The sequence below is a fragment of the Hyla sarda genome, chromosome 1 (assembly GCF_029499605.1).
Source record: "Hyla sarda isolate aHylSar1 chromosome 1, aHylSar1.hap1, whole genome shotgun sequence".
NCBI classification, from domain to species: Eukaryota; Metazoa; Chordata; class Amphibia; order Anura; family Hylidae; genus Hyla; species Hyla sarda.
In genome coordinates, this window is record NC_079189.1 from 498633501 (window position 1) to 498653884 (window position 20384).

The 20384-nt window shown below is 49.1% G+C and overlaps 1 protein-coding gene across 2 annotated transcripts in view; it reads left to right on the forward strand.

Annotated features, from left to right (window-relative positions):
* EPB41L4A (erythrocyte membrane protein band 4.1 like 4A) overlaps nucleotides 1-20384 on the forward strand; it is a 298574-nt gene that overhangs the window by 182763 nt on the left and 95427 nt on the right. For both annotated transcript variants that reach the window (XM_056537472.1, XM_056537473.1), the window contains one exon: nucleotides 15874-15962. In XM_056537472.1, the coding sequence (XP_056393447.1) occupies nucleotides 15874-15962 (89 nt within the window). The remainder of the gene's footprint in view (nucleotides 1-15873; nucleotides 15963-20384) is intronic.

Genomic DNA, 20384 nt, shown 5'->3' on the forward strand with positions numbered 1-20384 from the left:
TTTAAAAAAGGCCTATCCAGTAACATCAAGGATGTGCTGGCCGCACGAGAGATTCCTGCCAACCTGCAAGAACTTATCCATTTGGCCACCCGCATTGACATGCGTTTTTCTGAGAGACACCAGGAGCTCCGCCAGGAAAAAGACCTAGATCTCTGGGCACCTCTCCCACAGTATCCTTTGCAATCTACGCCTGGGCCTCCTGCCGAGGAGGCCATGCAAGTGGATCGGTCTCGCCTGACCCAGGAAGAGAGGAATCGCCGTAGGGAAGAAAATCTTTGTCTGTACTGTGCCAGTACCGAACATTTCTTGGTGGATTGCCCTATTCGTCCTCCACGTCTAGGAAACGCACGCACCCAGCTCACGTGGGTGTGGCGTCTCTTGGTTTGAAGTCTGCTTCTCCACGTCTCACGGTGCCCGTGCGGATTTCTCCTTCTGCCAACTCCTCCCTCTTAGCCGTGGCCTGCTTGGACTCTGGTGCCTCTGGGAATTTTATTCTGGACTCTTTGGTGAATAAGTTCTGCATCCCGGTGACCCGTCTCGTCAAGCCGCTCTACATTTCCGCGGTCAACGGAGTTAGATTGGATTGCACCGTGCGTTACCGCACAAAACCTCTCTTAATGTGCATTGGACCCCATCACGAAATGATTTAATTTTTCGTCCTTCCCAACTGCACCTCTGAGGTCCTCCTTGGTCTGCCATGGCTCCAGCTTCATTCTCCCACCCTTGACTGGACCACCGGGGAGATCAAGAACTGGGACTCTGCTTGCCACAAGAAATGCCTCTCCCCCCCTCCCAGTCCCGTCAGGAAAGCCTCATTGCCTCCTCATGGCCCCCGTCCTGGTGACACCCTGCCCCGTGCCAAGCTTCACCCTCTGCCCTCCCTCCCCATTCCCACTCCTGCTGTACTGCCTGCCTTTGAGGAAACCCTACAATCACTCCCGGTGTCCTCGTCCCATGTGAAGCAGTTGCCGGACATAGAAAGGGGGAGACCTAAGGGGGGGGGTACTGTTACGCCGAGCACTCCGGGTCCCTGCTCCTCCCCGGAGCGCTTACGGCGTCTCTCTCCCTGCAGCGCCCCGGTCAGACCCGCTGACCGGGAGCACTGCTCTGACATTGCCGGCAGGGATGCGATTCGCATAGCGGGACGCGCCCGCTCGCGAATCGCATCCCAAGTCACTTACCTGTCCCGGTCCCCGGCTGTCATGTGCTGGCGCGCGCGGCTCCGCTCTCTAGGGCGCGAGCGCGCCAGCTCTCTGAGACTTAAAGGGCCAGTGCACCAATGATTGGTGACTGGCCCAATTAGCCTGAATTGCTTCCACCTGCTCCCTGGCTATATCACCTCACTTCCCCTGCACTTCCTTGCCGGATCTTGTTGCCTTGTGCCAGTGAAAGCGTTTAGTGTTGTCCAAGCCTGTGTTACCTGATCTCCTGCTATCCATATTGACTACGAACCTTGCCGCCTGCCCCGACCTTCTGCTACGTCTGACCTTGCCTCTGCCTAGTCCTTCTGTTCCACGCCTTCTCAGCAGTCAGCGAGGTTGAGCCGTTGCTAGTGGATACGACCTGGTTGCTACCGCCGCAGCAAGACCATCCCGTTTTGCGGCGGGCTCTGGTGAACACCAGTAGCCACTTAGAACTGGTCCACCGGCACGGTCCACGCCAATCCCTCGCTGACACAGTGGATCCACAACCTGTAGCCGAATCGTGATAACTGCCTTGACTGGGTCCTGATCTCCCACACTCCCAGACCCCACCGATGTATCGCCTTCAGAGTTGGGGTAGCATAAACCGGAAGATATCCCTGTGGCGTACGGAGGTCCTTCACTCGCCCTCCTGTCTCCCATTCCTGGAAGAAAGGCCGAAACCATTCCCTCTCTGACCAGAGGTTTGAGATGTTAGCTTTCAAGAAGGGGTTTGTTAAGAACACCACAGGGTTTACCATAGATAAACCCCCTAGTCTCCTCGTGCGGTACGTAACCTCCCTCTTGACTAGGTTCATCCTGTTCCCCCATAACAGTTGGAAAAACAGGCTTTAGACCCTAGTGTAGTAAGCCTCTGGCAAGATACATATGCTGCCCAGATAGATAAACAAGGGGAGCAGGTATGATTTGATCATGTGTACCCTTTCCCTGAGGGTCATAGACCAACCCTTCAACTGGTCCACCCTCTGAGTGGCATTCCGGAGCTTACCATCCCAGTTTTTGGTGGGATAATCATCCTGGCCAAAAGTGATGCCCAAAACTTTTGCTGACTCTTGGGGCCCTGGAAGGGTGTCCGGGAGATCAAACGTGGGATCTCCTCCTCCCAGCCAGAGACTCTCACACTTATCCCGGTTGATCTTAGACCCGGATGCCTCCGAGTAGCGGTCCACTTCCGACATCACCACATCGACCTCCTCTCTCTCTCGGACACGAAAATGGTGACATCATCAGCGTACGCCACCACTCTCTGGGTGACATCCAGCTCCGCCAGACTCCCGCCAATGGCCCACAATCTGCCCTCCGGACGAAGGGATCGATCGCAAACACGTATAAAAGCGGGCTCAAAGGACAACCCTGACGGACTCCGCACCCCACCTCAAAAGAGTGGCCAGACCACCCGTTCACCAGAGGGAAACTCTCTGCCCCTGCATACAAGATCTTAAGCCAATTAACAAAAGTACTTGGTAAGCCATATCTCAGGAGGACGGACCAGAGGTACTCGTGGTTCACCCGATCAAACGCATTGGCTTGATCCAGGGACAGCAAGTACCCCTTCCAGAAACAAGCACTACTCCGCTCCACTGCCTCCCTGACACTGAGGACAGCACTTAAGGTGCTTCGGCCTGGAACAGAGCAGTGCTGAGCCCCCGAAAGGAGCCGGGGTGCAAACTGCACCAGCCGATTAAACAGTATCTTGGCCAGAAGCTTCCTGTCCATATTGAGAAGAGCTATGGGCCTCCAATTCTCAAAACGGCTGGGTTCTTTACCCTTTGACAGGAGAATCAGGGCGGACCTCCTCATTGACTTCGGCAGAGTGCCCGAGGAGAGACACTCATTGAATACCTCAGTCAAGAGGGGAGCTAAAGACTCCTTAAAGGTCCTGTACCACTCGGATGTTAAGCCATCCAGACCTGGCGACTTCTTAGGGGCAAGCCCCTCGATCGCCAATCTCACTTCCTCTTCCCTGATTTCTTCTGCCAAAACATCAAGAGAGGGGTCTACCCCTGGCTCAGGAATGGTTTCAGCCAGGAAAACCGATATCCTGTCTCGATCTAGATCCTTCCTTCCCAAGAGGTGCGAGTAGAAGGATCTGACGACCTCCAAGATCCCCGATCTGGACCGATTCAGAGATCCTGTACTATCAATCAGTCCTGAAATGACTTTACTACTCACTGACATCTTACAGTTTCTGTAAGGGTCGGGCGAGCGGTACTTCCTGAAATCCCTCTCAAAAGCCAAAGATGCGTGCCTATCGTACTGACACCTCATCAGCAAGGATTTCACTCTGGAGATATCCTCTCGGCTACCTCCAGTCGAGACAAGAAGCTCGAGTTTCCTCCTCAGACCCTGATACAAGCGATACCTGTTCAGGGACCTGAGGCTCGAGAGCTGGCGGAAGAACCCCGCAACCCGCTTCTTGAATATCTCCCACCACTCCAGCTTATTACTACAAAGATCCAGTAAAGGTACCTGACTGAAGAAAATTCTCAAAGGACTGTCTTACCTCCGCTTCCACCAGGAGGGACGAATTCAGCTTCCAATAACCTTTACCCATCCGGGGGGTCTCTGAAACATTCAGGGAAAACAAAATCATACAGTGATCGGAGAACTCCACCTCAACCACGGACACTGCGAAAGAGACGGCTTCCTCCTTTAAATAAAACCTATCTATTCTAGACCTGCGGCTACCTTGATGATAGGTGAAACCCACATGGCCTGAGGGGCTCCGGATGTGGGCGTCCTCTAGGCGAGCTTCTCTAGTTATGCTAATCAGTGCCACACTATCGCAAGTCAGTGGACCATTGGAGCCTCTCCTATCCTGGGACCCCGTGACATTATTGAAGTCCCCTCCAAAGATCACCTGCCGACACGTAAAAAGAAAGGGCTTAATCCTCATAAAGAGATCTTTACTTCCCCGCTTAGTTTGCGGGGCGTAGTTGTTAATGAGCCGGAGCTCTTGTCCCTTCATGAAGACCTCAATGATCAGGCACCTCCCCATTTCCAGCTCAATAACCCGTCTGCATTCAACAGGAGCGCAAAAAAATGACCGCCACCCCACTATACGACTCAGCCGCAAGAGACCAGTGGGAGGGACCGCGCCTCCACTCTCTCCTGGCTTTTACCAGAGAGGCAAGATCTGACAACCTGGTCTCTTGTAAAAAGAAAATGTCGGCTTCAACACGGCCGAGAAAATCAAAGGCTGCAAATCTAGCCGTATCCAACTTTATACTGGCACAGTTAATAGATGCCAGTGTCAGCGGGGTGAGTGCCGTCATCCTGGGTGATTGAGTTAGATGGCCTCACCCCTTAAACCTTCTTCCTCTCCTTCCCTCCACCCCCATCTGAATCAGAGGAAGACCCTTTACTTCTTTTTAAACTCTGGGACATATCCATCCCAGGATCTTTACCTCCGGCACCTGGTGTTACCTCTCCCCCTGAGGAAACTGCCCCAGAGGAAGGAGGCTCGGCACCTCCTGGAGGCCACACCGCTTCCTGACCCTCGAGAGAAGGAGGGGAGGTAGTATCCCCGAGGGCCTCATATCGATTCGAAAGGACGATCAGAGGGTCAGAGACTGAGTTGTTCCTTCTATGGTCTGAGGCTACAACTGAAGAGGAGGACGGTGCTGCCTTACTCTTACACTTCTTCCTCCTCTTCTTTTTCTGGCCACCATTTACTGTCTGCCCCTCGTCCTCCTCCTCATCCACAGTTTCGGATTCAGAGGTATGACTGGAGGAAGGAGCATCTTGACCTTCTTCCCTACGCAGTCTCCCTTTTTTTTATTTTTCTTTAAACATGCCCGCTCCCTCTATGATCTGCATTCGGGCTCTCACCACCTCCTGCTCCTCTGCCTTCAGCTCGCACACTCTAGCAGCAAACTTAGCCCTCATAGCCTTGGCAGAGTTATCTGTCTGGTAGCGGCAAACTTCAGATCCTCCCTTAACACTTTCAGCTTCTTTCCCAGCTGCTCATATTCCACCAGCTTTGCCTGCATGCGGGATCCAAACGTGGCAAGCGACTCCCTGGGTCCCTTCACCCCCCATTGCTGGGGTTCCGTAACATTAGAAACAGTCCCTGAAGACACAACAGTTATCTTCCTACCGTATGCCTTGCGTTTTCCAGCGATGAACGGGGGAGTGGGCTCCACATTACTGCGGAGCCTGCTGGATCTTCTGACCCCGTCCTGGGAATCGGCCATAACGCTCTCACTCCCACCCCCCGCCGGCCTAGTATGGAGGTGGAAGGCCGTGGGTCCATAGCAGGAGGCTCTTCCCAGGAGTCTGCCACCCTCCCGGGGAAAAGGTTGCTGGAAAAAACTGCTTCTCTCCTCTCTCTCTGGACAACTCTGCAAGTGAGACACACCCAACAGCTGCTGTGTTCCACAGGAAGTGCTCTCTGCTGACAACTCTGTCCATGTGAGGAACTGTCCAGAGCAGAAGCAATTAATTTTTGAAGATTAAGATTTTTGAATAGAAGTAATTTACAAATCTGTTTAACTTTCTGGCATCAGTTGATTAAAACTGTTTTTTTTTTCCCCACTGGAAAAAGTTTCCATGACTTCTGGAACTGTTATTGACTAAGGGCATGGGTGACCTAGGAAGTTTGATGATATTGCTGTTCCTGCAGATGTCCTACAGTATTATATCATTCCTATTCTGTCAGCTGCCACTGTAGTAGTATCCTGGTACAGTGTAATGCTCTGCTTCAGATGTAGGCTGGCACTTCCCCCTGCCTTAAAGAAAAGCACCTGATTGGTTAAAGCAAGTTTTGGTAGAAGTAGCTTTCTATGAAAGACTGCTGTATGACCACTGAGTGCTTTCCTCTCATCATACTATTGGCATCAGCAGTGTATTACTAGCACTAAGATGTAGTAAACAGCAGCCAAAAAACTGCAGCTAAATTAAGAATGTTTTTATACTTTTCGAAATACATTTCATCCCCTAAAATTTAGACTGTGTTGGGGGGGGGGGGGGGGGAGTGTGGCTTGCATGGAGAGCTGAGCGGTCGCACATCGCTTTGCTCCCGCTGACCCAGCTCTGTTTTATCCTGGTTAATCACCCTTTCGGGCTCCAACTCGCTTGTCCAGCACTCTGGTTGCGTGCAGGGGGCTGTGGGTGCCTCCGATGATGTCCCAGTCTGTGGGGAGCGCAGAGAAACGCTTGTGAGGACTTCGGCAGTTGCGCCCCTCATTGCAGCTGGGTATCTCTGCAGAGCTGCTGAGGTGTGCGGTCCTTGCTGGGGCCCAGGATCCGGAGATCAGCGGTGAGGTGATAGGAAGGGGGAGCGGAGGTGACCCTGGTACGGCAGGCGAGCTGAAGTACAGGGGGGAAGGCCCTGTTGGTGAAGAGAGGTCCGCCATTACTGGTGCTTTGTGGGCAGAGCCGGCGGTTGCCTGGGTAACTCCCGCGCCCAGGCAGTGAATAAAGCGAGTGAGTGTGTGGCCTCTGCCTGTGGATGGCTGTTACTGAGGTCGGTGGGAGACGTTAACCCTCTGGTGTCCTCTGCTGGCCTGTGAAGGTCTAATACGGCTGCTTGACCTGGGCCTGACACTGGAGAAGAAGAGGTGAGGTGGTTGACCCCCTTCTGTGGTGCAGCTGTGGCCTCTGGGATGTGAGTTTCCTCTGAAAGGTATTGACTGCCTGAGACCTGTTTCTGTGGTGCCTATCTCTGCTTTATCTACTGTGCATTTCCTGTGCATCTACAGTTAATCTACTGTGCATCTGCATTTACTGGCCTCTTCAGTGTCCCTGTTGTGACTCTGCTGTGAATCTGCGGTGACTCTGTGGTGAATCTGCGGTGACTCTGTTGTGCAACTACTCAGTAGACTGGGTGTCTACTGTGACTCTTCTCGGGACTTTCTGGTGCTCTTGTTAGTGGTGGACATGGGGGGGTCCGAGGAGCCGGTCTAAAAAGAACAAACAAGCGGCTGAGGCAGCCAGACAGTCCTCAGAAGATGAGGTCTCCTTTGATGAAGGTCCTCCGCCTGCCGGTGAGCATGCCAGACGTGACTCTAAGATTTCTGTCAACTCTGCGAGAACTTTCAGTCAATTTACAAGGCTCTCGGGGATGGCGGAGGGCTTGTCTCCTGCTCCCTCCCCCCCCCCCCCCTATGTTCCCCAGTTCTCCTGGCTCAGAGAGATGCTGCTCCCCTCCTCACTCTGCCTGTCCTGCTGATTCGGCAGATCAGAAATTTACACAACTTTTTGCAGCATTCACGTCCTGCCAAACAATGATGGTTTCCAAGGTGGATGAACTCCGTAAAGACTTTGTGATACTTCGTCACGAAACTCAAAAGCTCTTTGAGCGCACTGGCGAGGTCGAGTGGAGGGTCTCCAACTTCGAAGACAGTCTGTCACCTATCCCGGCGCAACTGACGACCATGCAGCGACAGATTAAGTCTGTACTTGACAGGGCAGATGACATGGAGAATAGACTGAGGCGTAATAATATCCGCCTGGTTGGCCTGCCCGAAAAAGCTGAAGCCTTTCTGGAATCCTAGCTCAAGGAATTGTTGCCGTCTGATACCTTCTCACCTTACTTTACTGTAGAGAGGGCCCATCGGGTCCCTGCATGGTCTCCCCTCCCCCCCCCCCCCGGGGGCTCCTCCTTGACCGTTCCTGGCAAAGCTCCTATATTATAGGGACAGAGACGCTATCCGGAGACCTGTGCGAATTAAAGGAGAGGTGCGTTTTAATGATACCAGGGTGGCGTTTTATCCGGACTTTTATGTGGAGCTGTGTAACCAGAGAAACAAGTTCACTGAAGTTTGTAGCCGTCTCCATACCAAGGGATATCGTTATGCCATGCTGTTCCCAGCCCGTCTTCGTGTGGTGGTGGATGGGACGAATACCAGATTCTTCACATCCCCGGCCAAGACCTTGCAGTGGGTGGATGCGGCTCCGGACTGACCTGTTCAATGGATCCTTGGCCTTGCCTTACTGTGTTAGTTAGTGAGAGTAGGGAATTAGAATGTTGCTTTCCATTCCCGTCCTTGAGTTCTGATCACGGATTTGTTCCTGGGACTTTCCGGCCTTCATGGAAGGTTCCCTTAGTGAGTTGGCCCTAGTTGTCTCTTCGTTGTTAGCTGGGGTTGGGAGGGTTTAGGTCACTATGACTTTTCCTACCTCCGTTAGGCTAGTGTTACAGGTTCTAGGTCTACATGAGTTTTAGTGTTAGACAGGGTATTGTTGGGGATGTATTGGTTGTGTTTTGCATTTGTTTTTGTGTTTGCTTCTTGGTTTGTCTGTCAGTGTTGTCTTTTGTCTCTTCTGTGGTATAGGAGGTGTGTGCTCCCGGATTCCCTCGGGCAGTGGTGTTATGTCCCAGGTGAGCCCTTAGATCAGTTTCCCTTTAGTAGGGGGGGCGGGGTTCCCAGTCCGGTTGTATTTTATACTGTGAATAGTCTTTTTAGCTATGGATAGATGGGGTCACTTCAAATCTTGAGCTGGAATGTTAGGGGCCTTAATTCTAAGTTCAAATGGGCGCTATTTCTGGATTTTGTTAAGAAGCTATCCCCACATCTGATTTGCTTACAAGAAACACATTTAACGGGTAAGAAAATAATTGCCCTAAAGATGGCTTGGATAGCGAGGGAATATCATTCCACTTATTTGTCTTCTGCGAGGGGGGTCTCTATCTTGGTATCTAAATCCCTTCCCCTGGTTATTGATCAAGTGGCTTGTGATCATTTTGGTAGGTTTGTGATTGCCCAGTGTTCCCTTCACTCCTACTGTTTTCTGTTGCTGTCTGTGTATGTTCCTCCTCCGTTCCATGTCGAGGTCTTAGATTGTATCGCGTCCAAACTATTGACATTTCCTTCTCTGCCTGTTCTTCTTATAGGTGACATTAATGTGGTCCTGGATCCCGGGGTGGATCACACTGGTGCAGCAGACATTGGTTCTCCTAGTCTCAACAATTTGAGTATGGCGATGTCCCTTATTGAGGTTTGGCGCTGGCCAAACGGCCTTCTGACCATCTGTTCTCTTATTACTCGGCAGTGCATAAATCATTCTCCAGAATAGACCTGGCTTATGCCTCCTCTTATCTTCTTCCTCTGGTAAGCGATGTTTGCTACACCACTAGGGGGATCTCTGACCACTCAGCTCTTGTCTTTAGGTTTGGGCCCTCGTCAATCCTCCAAGGTCTGGTGGATGCATCCTGGCTGACTGCAGGAGGAGGTGGTGATGGCATCATTGCTAGAAGCCCATAATTGTTTCTGTTAACATAATAGGTCCCACCCTGATAAATTAGTTCAATGGGATGCATATAAGGCACATGTAAGGGGGGCCTTTATGGCAGGGGTCGCAGGACAGAGGAGGTTTTACTCTGCTAGAGAGAGAGCATTACAGGTTGAGATTGGAGCTTTGGAAGCGGAGGTAGTGAGGAACCCTTCCCCTGATAATGAAAGTAAATAGTTGAATGCTCAAATGGCTCTATTAATCCTTCAGAAGGAGAAGATTCAAAAGAAAATGGTGGATAGGGAGGCTGCTTTATTTGAATTCAGGGATAAAAATGGTAGGTTTTTGGCATACTTGGCTAGGGAAAGTAGACCTGTCGTCGCTATACCCTGTATTAGGGGGGCTACTGGGACACTTGTAACTGACCCTGTTGGTATTAATGAGGTGTTTTGGGAATTCTATAGTGGTCTCTATACCTCTCAATCGCCGACTGTTCCGGCTGGTTTAGTGTCTTTTTTGCAAGGTTTGCCTCTGATGCCTTTAAATGCGGCTCAGGCTGCTGCATTGGATGCCCCCTTTTCTGATAGCATAATCTATAGGGCTATTGCTTTTCTTCCATCGGAGAAGATCCCGGGGCTAGATGGCATGATTGGTGACTCGTACAGGGCGAATGAGGAGCGGCTTATCCCTATTTTACAGACTCTTTTCAGCATGGCCCTGAAGACTAGGAGACTCCCTGACTCCATGAGAGAGGCCTTTATTGTGGTTCTTCCCAAACCAGGCAAGGATCCCACTCTACCGGATTCCTATAGGCCCATTTCTCTCCTTAATGTAGATATCAAACTTCCGGCCAAAGTTCTAGCTAATCGGCTGTGTAGGGTTATAGCTGCTGTCATACATCCTGACCAGATGGGTTTTATGCCAGGAAGGGCTACGGATATTAATGTACAAATATTGCACCTTAACATAGCTGCAGCTGAAGGGGATGCCTCTGGGGGTTATGTAGTTAGCCTAGATGTCTATAAAGCCTTTGATTCTGTGGAATGGCTGTATTGGCGGGGTGTTTTGGGGGGCCTAAGGTTTGGTCCTCGGTTCCGGGTGTGGGAACGGTTGTTATATGATAGCCCTAGGGCTAGGGTGTGCACTAATATAGAGGTCTCTGTCTCCTTTCCGCTAGGTGCCCCCTGTCCCCTTTTTTGTTTGCCCTGGCAGTCGAGCCCCTGGCTGCGGCTATCCAATCATCTCCTTGTATTCATGGGTACGTAGGGGTTCCTTGGCAGAAAAAGTGTCCATGTATGCAGATGATACTTTGGTTTACCTAGATGTTCACGATTCCCTAGGGGCCTTGTTCGCTTTCCTTGAGGATTTTGGTTCCTTGTCTCAGGGTTAATTGGGTCAAGTCTTCCTTGATGCCGCTGTCTGTGACGGCCGGACTTGTTCCCTCGCTCCCTCATGGGTTGCAGGTGGTCACTCTAAATATTTGGGAATGGAAGTTTCGGTATCTGTGAAGGACTATTTTAAGTTGAATTTAGATCCGGTGTTGTCATATGTGATAGCTAAATTACAGGCCTGGTCTCCTCTACCCCTATCGCTGGCTGGCAGGATTAATATATTTAAAATGATTTATCTGCCTAAGTTTTTATATTTGTTTCATCTTTCCCCGGTGAGTCCCCCTAAGAGATTCTTTACGAGGCTGAGTGGTGCTTTGAGATCCTTTTATTGGCAGGACAAACATCCGAGACTGGGTCAGGCGCTGCTCCAGGTGCACAAACTGAGGGGTGGCTTAGCTGCTCCTAATATGCACAAACGCCTGACAAACGCTTCCACTGCTCTGGCGGGAGGTCACATGGGTTTGTATGAAACACTGACTAATACCCTGTACAGGTATACCCCTACTTCTAGGTTATTGTCCCCTATTAGGACTGTGGCCGAGGTGTGGTCGGTGGTTTCTAGACGTTTTCCATTACCGGTAATGTGTCGGGGAAATCCTCATTTTGAGCACCTGCAGGAGTTGGAGGCTGCCGGGTTGGGGAGCGCTCACGGAGTCAAGTTCGCCATGCATTTGTTTGGAAAGTTTCCTGCTTTCCCTTCATTCCAAGAAATGTGTGACCACTTCCATCTCCCTCGGAGTGCCCAGTTTAGGTACTTCCAGTTGAGACATTGATGTGACCCTGGCCTTTTCTGAAGTGGAGTTGCTTCTGGGTACCGCTGACCTCACTAAACCTTTGACTCAGGCTTATACATTATTGCAGTCGGCGGGTCCAGAGCCGTTTGAGCTGGCTTTTGCAAAGTGGGTAGATGATATTCCTGATTTGACGGTTGATCAGTGGAAGGAACTTGTTAAGAACTACTACCTCAGAGTGGTTAGTGCTCGAGATCTGCTTATTCAGGTTAGGTTCATCCTTAGATTATATTACACTCTGGTTAGACTAATCCGTATGTGTATCTCTTCTTCAAATGTTTGTTTTCGGTGTCATGCGGATGTGGGCTCTCTTCTGCATGCTATGTGGAGTTGTCCTTGTGTGGAACCCTTCTGAAGGGAGGTGCTGCAGTTCTTGGCGGACCACTTGGAATTTCCTCATGTGTTTTCCCCTGTTGTTTGTCTGTTGGGTGTTATTGATGACTTAGCCTCGGGCTCCCATAGGTGCCTACTTATTCGGTTCCTATTGTTCTGTGCTCGGAAAGTTCGGATTATGGCTTGGAAGGATACTTCCCCTCCTCCTATTGCATGATGGTTCAAACTGCGTTTCTGTTAAGTGTTTTGGTGTCAGCCGGGGGTAGATATCCTTGACTGCTTACTTCAGGCGTGTTGTCCTGCTGCTCATTTGCTCCTTTTTTTTTTTTTTGAGGGTGGTGGGGTTGGGTCTATCTCTGGCTGTATGTTGTGGTATTTTTGTATTGTGTTGCTAAACCATTAAAGTTAAAAATAAAGACTTTTAAAAAAATGTTTTGACTGTGTTCATACTCTGTTTTTTGTAAAAAATCTGAAAATGATCAGTTTTACATCTCAAAAATAGTTGAGATGTTTTTTAGGCCCAAATAGTTAGCAACAGTGGGTGCCAACTTGTCCTGCTTATCTTTCAATTTTCGCCCACATTGTGAAGAAGAAAAACAAATCAGTTTATATTATAGAAACAAAGAAATTAATACCTTACTCTTAACTCTGTCGACCTTTGTACTTGATCTTATCCCAGCATGGGGACTCTATATGAACTGTTAATTGACTCTAATGTGTCCTTGCTGACTATAATAGAACAGGCAGAATAAATGTATTTCCTATATTCAGTTAGAGGCGTAAAGGCTTTAACAATGTAAATATCTCCATTCCATTACCCCTGTCTGAGCAAATTTGCTTTATTACCAGCTTTACTGCTTTTATGTTTTTGAAATGTGAATAGATCTTTCATTCTTCATTGAGCAGGGTGTATATTAAAGTAGATTTTATGTTCATTTACTTAGCATAGGCATTGTGCAGTATGACACATTGACTAGTTTATTACTATTAATGCATTTATTACTATAATATAGTGACAGGAATTGTATAATCAGGCAAAAATAGAATAATAAAGTTTCTAATAGGGCAAGTTTTTTCTTTTTCTTTGATAAATGATGGTAAATATTCTTAAAAGTGCTGTTTACTACACACAACTTTATTATGCTACATGTATATTTGGTTTGTATTGGATATTTGTGTCAAAAGGTAGAAACCAGCACAAGACTCTGTTTACACTGGTGCTCTAGTTGTGTTTACAGGAGCCATGATCAGTCTGACAAATCTATAACCAGCTATAAATTTCGGAGCTGTTGACAATTTTTGGATCTATTATGATCCTAATCCATTCCATTGACTTACAATGGGCGCATCAAGTTTAGATTTTTTAATAGATAATATCTAAGAGCAATAGAAAACTGCTGAAAAAATTAACGAATTAACAGTGTGAACTGAAGTCTAGGCGGTTTGTACAAAAAACAAAAAATCCAACATATATTTTTAAGGCATCTGCATTGCAGTACATGTGAGAGCCTCATCTCATTGTTTTTAATGGGAATCCCTAAAGACTGGGTTCACACATAGTATTTTGATCAGTATTCTTAGCCAAAACCAAGAGCAGAACCAACATAGCAAAAAAACCATAGTGGAATAATTTAGGGAGGGAATTCACCCAGACCAGCATTTCACACACCGCTCGAAAGTAAATTCCACACCAGAGCAAGTGTTCACTGGATCTATTAAGAGACACATGGGAGACAGTCTCAGAAGTCTTTGCCTGCTCTGAGATTTCGTCAGAATTTTTCCCTGGTAGTGGAGGGGACCACTCACTCCTTTGTGCACGATTACACGCGCTCTGTCACATGCCCTTCCTACTTGGTGATCGCACCGCAAATGTAAAAAAAATTGCCTAGGTACAGACATGATAAATTCCACCCCTCCTTCCCCATCCCACTTACAACTTTTTTGTGTCATTAGGACTCCTGATGATCTCCAAACTGAGGACTGACTTAATATTATATGTGAACCCAGCCTAAGGGTCCGTTCACAAGGGCAGATTACCTGTAGAATTTCCTCAGCGTAATTGCTGCGGAAAATCCACAGCAGGTTTTGCTACCATTGATTTCAATGGCTCTTAAGGAAAATCTGCAAATCTGCCTCTACTGAGGATTTTCTGTTGACCCATTGAAGTCAATGGTAGCAAAATCCGCTGCTGATTTTCCACAGCAAATACGCTGTGAAAATTTCGTAGGTAAACCAGCAGGTAAACTCGTGTGAACGGACCCTTAGGGCAGTGATTCTCAACCTTTTTTGGCTGAGTACCCCTTGACAGCCCATTCCCAAAAAGTTGTACCCCCTTATTAGAGACATTTTGTAATGATTATAGTATAATTCACATGCTTTACCTTCCTCTATAACAAGCCCCCTGTTCCTCTCCCTATCTCCCCAGTCCCCCGATTTACAGGTGATGTCTTCTCTAACCGTAGTTGTTTAATTTTTTCTTCTTCACTATCTGGCTTAGACCACCATTAAAGGAGTAGTCCAGTGGTGACCCAGTGGTGAACAACTTATCCCCTATCCTAAGGATAGGGGATAAGTTTGAGATCGCGGGGGGTCCGACCGCTGGGGCCCCCTGCGATCTCCTGTACGGAGCCCCGACAGCCCGTGGGAAGGGGGCGTGTCGACCTCCGCATGAAGCGGCGGCCGACACGCCCCCTCAATACAACTCTATGGCAGAGCCGGAGCACTGCCTTCGGCAATCTCCGGCTCTGCCATAGAGATGTATTGAGGGGGCGCGTCGGCCGCCGCTTCGTGCGGAGGTCGATACCCGCTATCTGGCCGGAGAGCCTGGCCCCCGTACAGAGAGATCGCAGGGGGCCCCAGCGGTCGGACCCCCCGCAATCTCAAACTTATCCCCTATCCTTAGGATAGGGGATAAGTTTTTCACCACTGGACTACCCCTTTAAGATTTTTCCCATACAAGACTTCTCCACAGAACCAGCCAAACAAACATTTTAGTCTCTTTTCTGCAGTACAATACCCACCTATTTACAAACTCCCCATGTTTATTGTCACACACAGTAATAGTACCTGCTTTGCGTCCCCATAAAGTTGTTAGGCCCCCTCTGTGCCCCCAAATATAGCTGTAGGCCCCCAAACTGCCCCCATATATAGTTGTAGGCCGCCATACTGTCCCGCTTTGGTGCTCCACTGCTCCTCTGGTCTGGGGACCTATTGCTATGGCTCATAGCAGGAGATCCCCGGACTGCAGGGGCAGTGGAGCAACAAAGCTGATGGTAGTTACTGCCCACAGCAGCCCAGTGCTCGCACTTTACCTTTGCTGTCCTTATCCGCTCCTTGGTGCAGTGACGTCAGCCTACCATTTATTTCAAAGTGGTCCAGACTAGTAACCAGTGGCGGTGGCTGCCATTACTGATTTTTTCTTCCAAGTACCCCCTGGAGAACTGCTAAGTACCCCTGGGGGTACTTGTACCCCAGGTTGAGAACCACTGCCTTATGGTACGATCACACAAGCAGACCTACAGTGCATTTTACGCTGCAGATCCGCCGCTGAAGGACCCCTGCATGGTGACTTTACATGTGCCTGCTCAGAACGTCAATGCACTGCTACGATCAGACACACTGTGATGTGCGAGTGGCAGCGTGCATGCACAGTGGCAACTCGCAGATGGTAGTGTGTCTGCTCGTAGCAGCGTATTGCCGCTCTGAGCAGGCACATGTAAAGCCACCATGCAGCAGTCCTTCAGTGGCGGATTTGCAGCGTAAAATACGCTGTGGGTCCGCTCATGTGAACGTACCCTTAGACACAAAAAGGGTGTGACTGGTTGCAATTGGAGCTACATGTTTATAAGGAACTTAAGAGTTATTTTGATCTTACAGAAATAGAGCACATACAAGGCACATCTATAGTAAACATGTCTATTCTGAGATAGTTAGTAGTGATAGATATACTTATCAATACTTGTATTCTTGCATTTTTTTTAGGGGGAAAATAACTCTGAATACTTTTTAGGCCTCACCCCTGTAGGGCTGGTTGCATACAAAAATAAGAAGCAAGTGGGGAAATATTTCTGGTAAGTTTTGATTAAATAACACCATGAGATCATCATTATTTTAATTAATACATTGACTATATCACCTGTATACATTTTATATAGGTATTATACTTTATAGATATTTATATTGCTGCTTATTTAGAATTGCATCTCCAATATCACTGTGCACCAAGATTGCACTCTGTTTAGTTTGGTTTTGTGATACTGTTATTATAGAAACTGTGTGGCCAATAATCCATCTGCATCAGTTTTGTATTCTTTTTTGTGTTTAGTTCTAGAAAACTGCATCAAAAACTGCATGTGAGAATCCAGCTATTGGCCAGATTGACTAAAGATTATTTCTGGCTTGTTATTTAGCTCATATTTTGGCCAAAATCCTCAGCCTGCTCGTGGGTGTAATGGCCTGAACTAAGAGCATGATATATATATATCTATTATACTGTTAGTTCAGGCCAAGAGAATTGTGGTAGGACCAGGATTTGCATCCATAATCCATGCACAGAAATGCACCTGTATTACCAGGTTTATTTCTTCCTATGATTCGTGTGGCAGCTGTAGAGCATACATTTGTCCTGATTTACTGAGAGTGTTGGGTTTTTATTATTGTGAAATGGTGTTAAAGACTTGAGTAGCAAGAACATGTCCCTTTTTTAGCTCCCCCATACCCCTTTTTCTGGTTTGTCAGGTATGTAGGTTTATTTTGGTGCATTGCACCACAAATTCTGGCACAGGAAGAATTTTTGGCAAATTGTGGCGCAAAGAAGGTTGAGTTAACAATAGTAAATCAAGGCCAGTATCTCTAAATACTGTTAGCAGCAGCTCAAACAAGGTGGCTGCACCCACAAACGTGTATGAAAAATAAAATAAAAAAAATCTCTGATCAAAATATAAAAAAAATAAAATAAAAAAAAATGGAAAAAAATGTTTTGCAATCTGGTTTTAATTTGTTTAAATATAATATAATATATATATATATATATATATATATATATATATATATATATATATATCTGTCATACATTTTAAGATGCGCATATTTATTTCAAGCAGAATTAATAGTGTCTTGTGAATGTAATATATTTTTACCTTACTGTATGAAGGAAAATGTATGAGGTTATAATAAAAAAAAATCCTGTTGTTAAGGATCGTGCTCCGGCCGCACACGCCGGCTGCGAGTGCTTTGCCCCTGCTGTCGGCGGGGCTGGGATTCGCATCGCGGAACGCGCCCGCATGCGAGTCCCAGCCACCCGTCACTTACTATGCTCCTTTGACTCCTCCGCTTCTGCTTTTCAGCTCCGGTGCGCTTGTCCCGTCCCCTGGGGCGCGTGCGCGCCGGAGCTCTGAAATTTAAAGGGCCACTGCGCCCATAATTATGTCACACACCTGACACTTGTCTATAAGTTCCTGCACCTCCCCCTCTTCCCTGCCGGATCTTCAGTGCCACTAGCCTGAGATTATAAGCGTTCCTTGTTGCCTGTTTGCCTTATCCGTGTATCCAGACCTTCCTGCTACATTATATGACTTCGCACCTTTGCCGCCTGCCTTGACCTTCTGCTACGTCTGACTACGCTACTGCCTTATCCTTCAGTACCTCGCCTTGCCCAGCTACCTGTGTGGTCGAGCCGTGTCGGGGGTAGCGACCTGGGTGTCGCCTGCCGAAGGAAGCCCATCCTGCCTTGCGGCGGGCTCTGGTGAAGACCAGCGGCACCTTAGACTCCACTCCCCGATACGGTCCGAGTCATCAGCCACACAGGTTAGAGGATCCACATCCAGCTCCGTAACAGCAAGATCCAGCCATGGATCCCTCTGGGTCCCTCTGCCAGATAATCCGGATATCGCTTCCATTTTGGCGCTCCAGTCACAGCAGTTGGCCCAGCAGGCACAGCAGTTGAACCAGTTGTCCGCCATGATGCAACAGTTACTCACTGCTCAACAACAACCGCCACAGCCTCCTCCTCCTGCTCCAGTCTTGCCTCCCGCTCCTGCAGTCATCTCCGGATCAAAACTCCCCTTGTCTCTTCCAGAGAAATATGAGGGGGATCCCAAGTCCTGTCGTGGCTTTGTGACTCAGTGCTCCATGCACATTGAACTCATGGTGGAACAGTTCCCTACGGAACGAGCAAAGGTGGCCTTCGTAATCAGTCTCTTAACTGGAAGGGCTTTGGCCTGGGCATCTCAACTTTGGGATCGCAGTGTTGCTCTCACTACTAATCTCCAGGCATTCTTGTGGGAATTACGTGGTGTCTTCGAAGAACCAGCCTTAGCTTTCTCCGCTGAGTCGGCATTGCTGAGTCTATCTCAGGGCAACTCCTCTGTGGGCGAGTATGCCATACGATTTCGTACCCTGGCATCCAAGTTATCATGGAATAATGAAGCTCTTTGCGCTACCTTCAAGAGAGGATTATCAAGTCATATCAAGGATGTCCTCGCTGCCCGGTAATTGCCATCTAACCTGAATGAACTAATACAGTTGGCATCCCAGATTGATATCTGTTTCTCTGAGCGATGTGAGGAACTACGCCAAGAAAGGGAGTCTGCACGAGCTCCGTGCTTTCCTCGTCTGGCACCTCGTCTTCCAGCAACCACCGCAACCTTCTACGTTGCCTCCCGCAGTGGATGCTATGCAGGTGAATCGGTCTCGCCTGACCCTGCAGGAGAGAACTCTCCGACGAAATGAGAATCTATGCCTATACTGCACCAGTGCAGATCACTTCCTCAAGGATTGTCCTCTGCGTCCACAGTCACAGGGAAACACTCGCACCTAGGGTTTGTGGGAGAGGCCTCCCTAGGTGTGAATACCACCTCTCCATGCTTAACTTTCATGGTCCAGCTTTTTCTACCCTCCAAAGAGATTGTCTACCTTCTTGCCTTTCTGGACCCTGGCTCAGCGGGAAACTTTATTGATGCCACCCTAGTACATAGGTATTATCTGCCTGTGTCCTGCCTGTTAAAGCCTCTGTACATCTCTACGGTCAATGGAGAAAACTGGACTGTACCGTGCTATATCGTACTGAACCATTGTACTCTTGCATAAGGAGAACTTGTCCTTCTATGCACCTCATTGTACCTCTCCTCTCTTGCTTGGCCTACCTTGGTTGCAGCTGGATTGGAAAACTGGAGAAGTTCTTCGCTGGGGTCCACAGTGCAACAACCACTGTATTCATATACATTTGTCAAAGTTGGAACCTTCATCTTCTTGTCCTCTGCCCGGTTTGCCTTCATTCCTCCAGAACTTTGCTGATCTCTTCAGTGAAAAGCAAGCTGAAGTTTTGCCTCCACATCGTCCCTACGATTGTCCTATTGACTTACTGCCCAGCACCACTCCTCCCAGGGGCAGAATTTACCCTTTGTCTGTCCCAGAAATTGAGGCCATGTCTAATTACATCCAGGGGAACCTTCAGAAGGGGTATATCAGGAAGTCCTCTTCCCCTGCTGGAGCCGGCTTCTTCTTCGTGGAAAAAAAAGACGGGTCTTTGCGACCATGCATTGACTACCAAGGTTTCAATAAAATTACAGTAAAGAATCGCTAGGCACTTCCTTTAATCGCAGAGTTATTTGATCGTCTGCGAGGTGCCAGGATTTTCTCTAAACTAGACCTTTGTGGGGCCTGTAACCTGATTTGTATACGAGAAGGGGACAAATGGAAGACTGCATTTAACCTCTTAAGGACGCAGGGCGTATGGATACGCCCTGCATCCCGAGTCCTTAAGGACGCAGGGCGTATCCATACGCCCGTGGGAATTCCGGCCCCCACCGCTAGCCGGTTGGGGACCGGAGCCGGATGCCTGCTGAAATCGTTCAGCAGGCATCCCGGCATATCGCCCAGGGGGGTCACTATGCCCCCCCATGTCGGCGATCGCCGCAGATCGCTGGACAATTCAGTCCAGCGATCTGCGGCGATTCCGGGTCAATCGGGTCTCCAGTGACCCGGTGACCCGGAATTACTGGCTGTTCGGGGCCGTCTCTGACGGCCCCGAACAGCCAGAGCCTGCAGGGGTGAGGTGGCACTGATGCCACCTCACGATCGCCCTGATTCGTCGGCCGGATTACCGGCCGACCAATCAGGGCGCCTGCTGCGGGCGTCACTCCCGCACCCGCTCCGCCCCTCTTCCGGAGGGCGTGAGCGGGTGCGGGAAGACGACCCCGGGTGCTGGGGACCCCGATCCCCGGCGTCCATGTTGGGATCGGGGCCCCAGGAGCGACGGCGGCGGCGAGGGACAGTCCAGCGATGAAGCAACAGCAGGAGGTGAGTGACAGCCTCCTGCTGTTGCTTAGCAACAGCTCCCAGCATGCAAAAAGGGCATGCTGGGAGCTGTAGTTATGCAACAGCAGGAGGCAGACCACCACAACTCCCAGCATTCCCTTATGGGCATGCTGGGACTTATGGTTTTGCAACAGCTGGAGGCACATTATTTCTATGGAAAAGTGTACCTTCAGCTG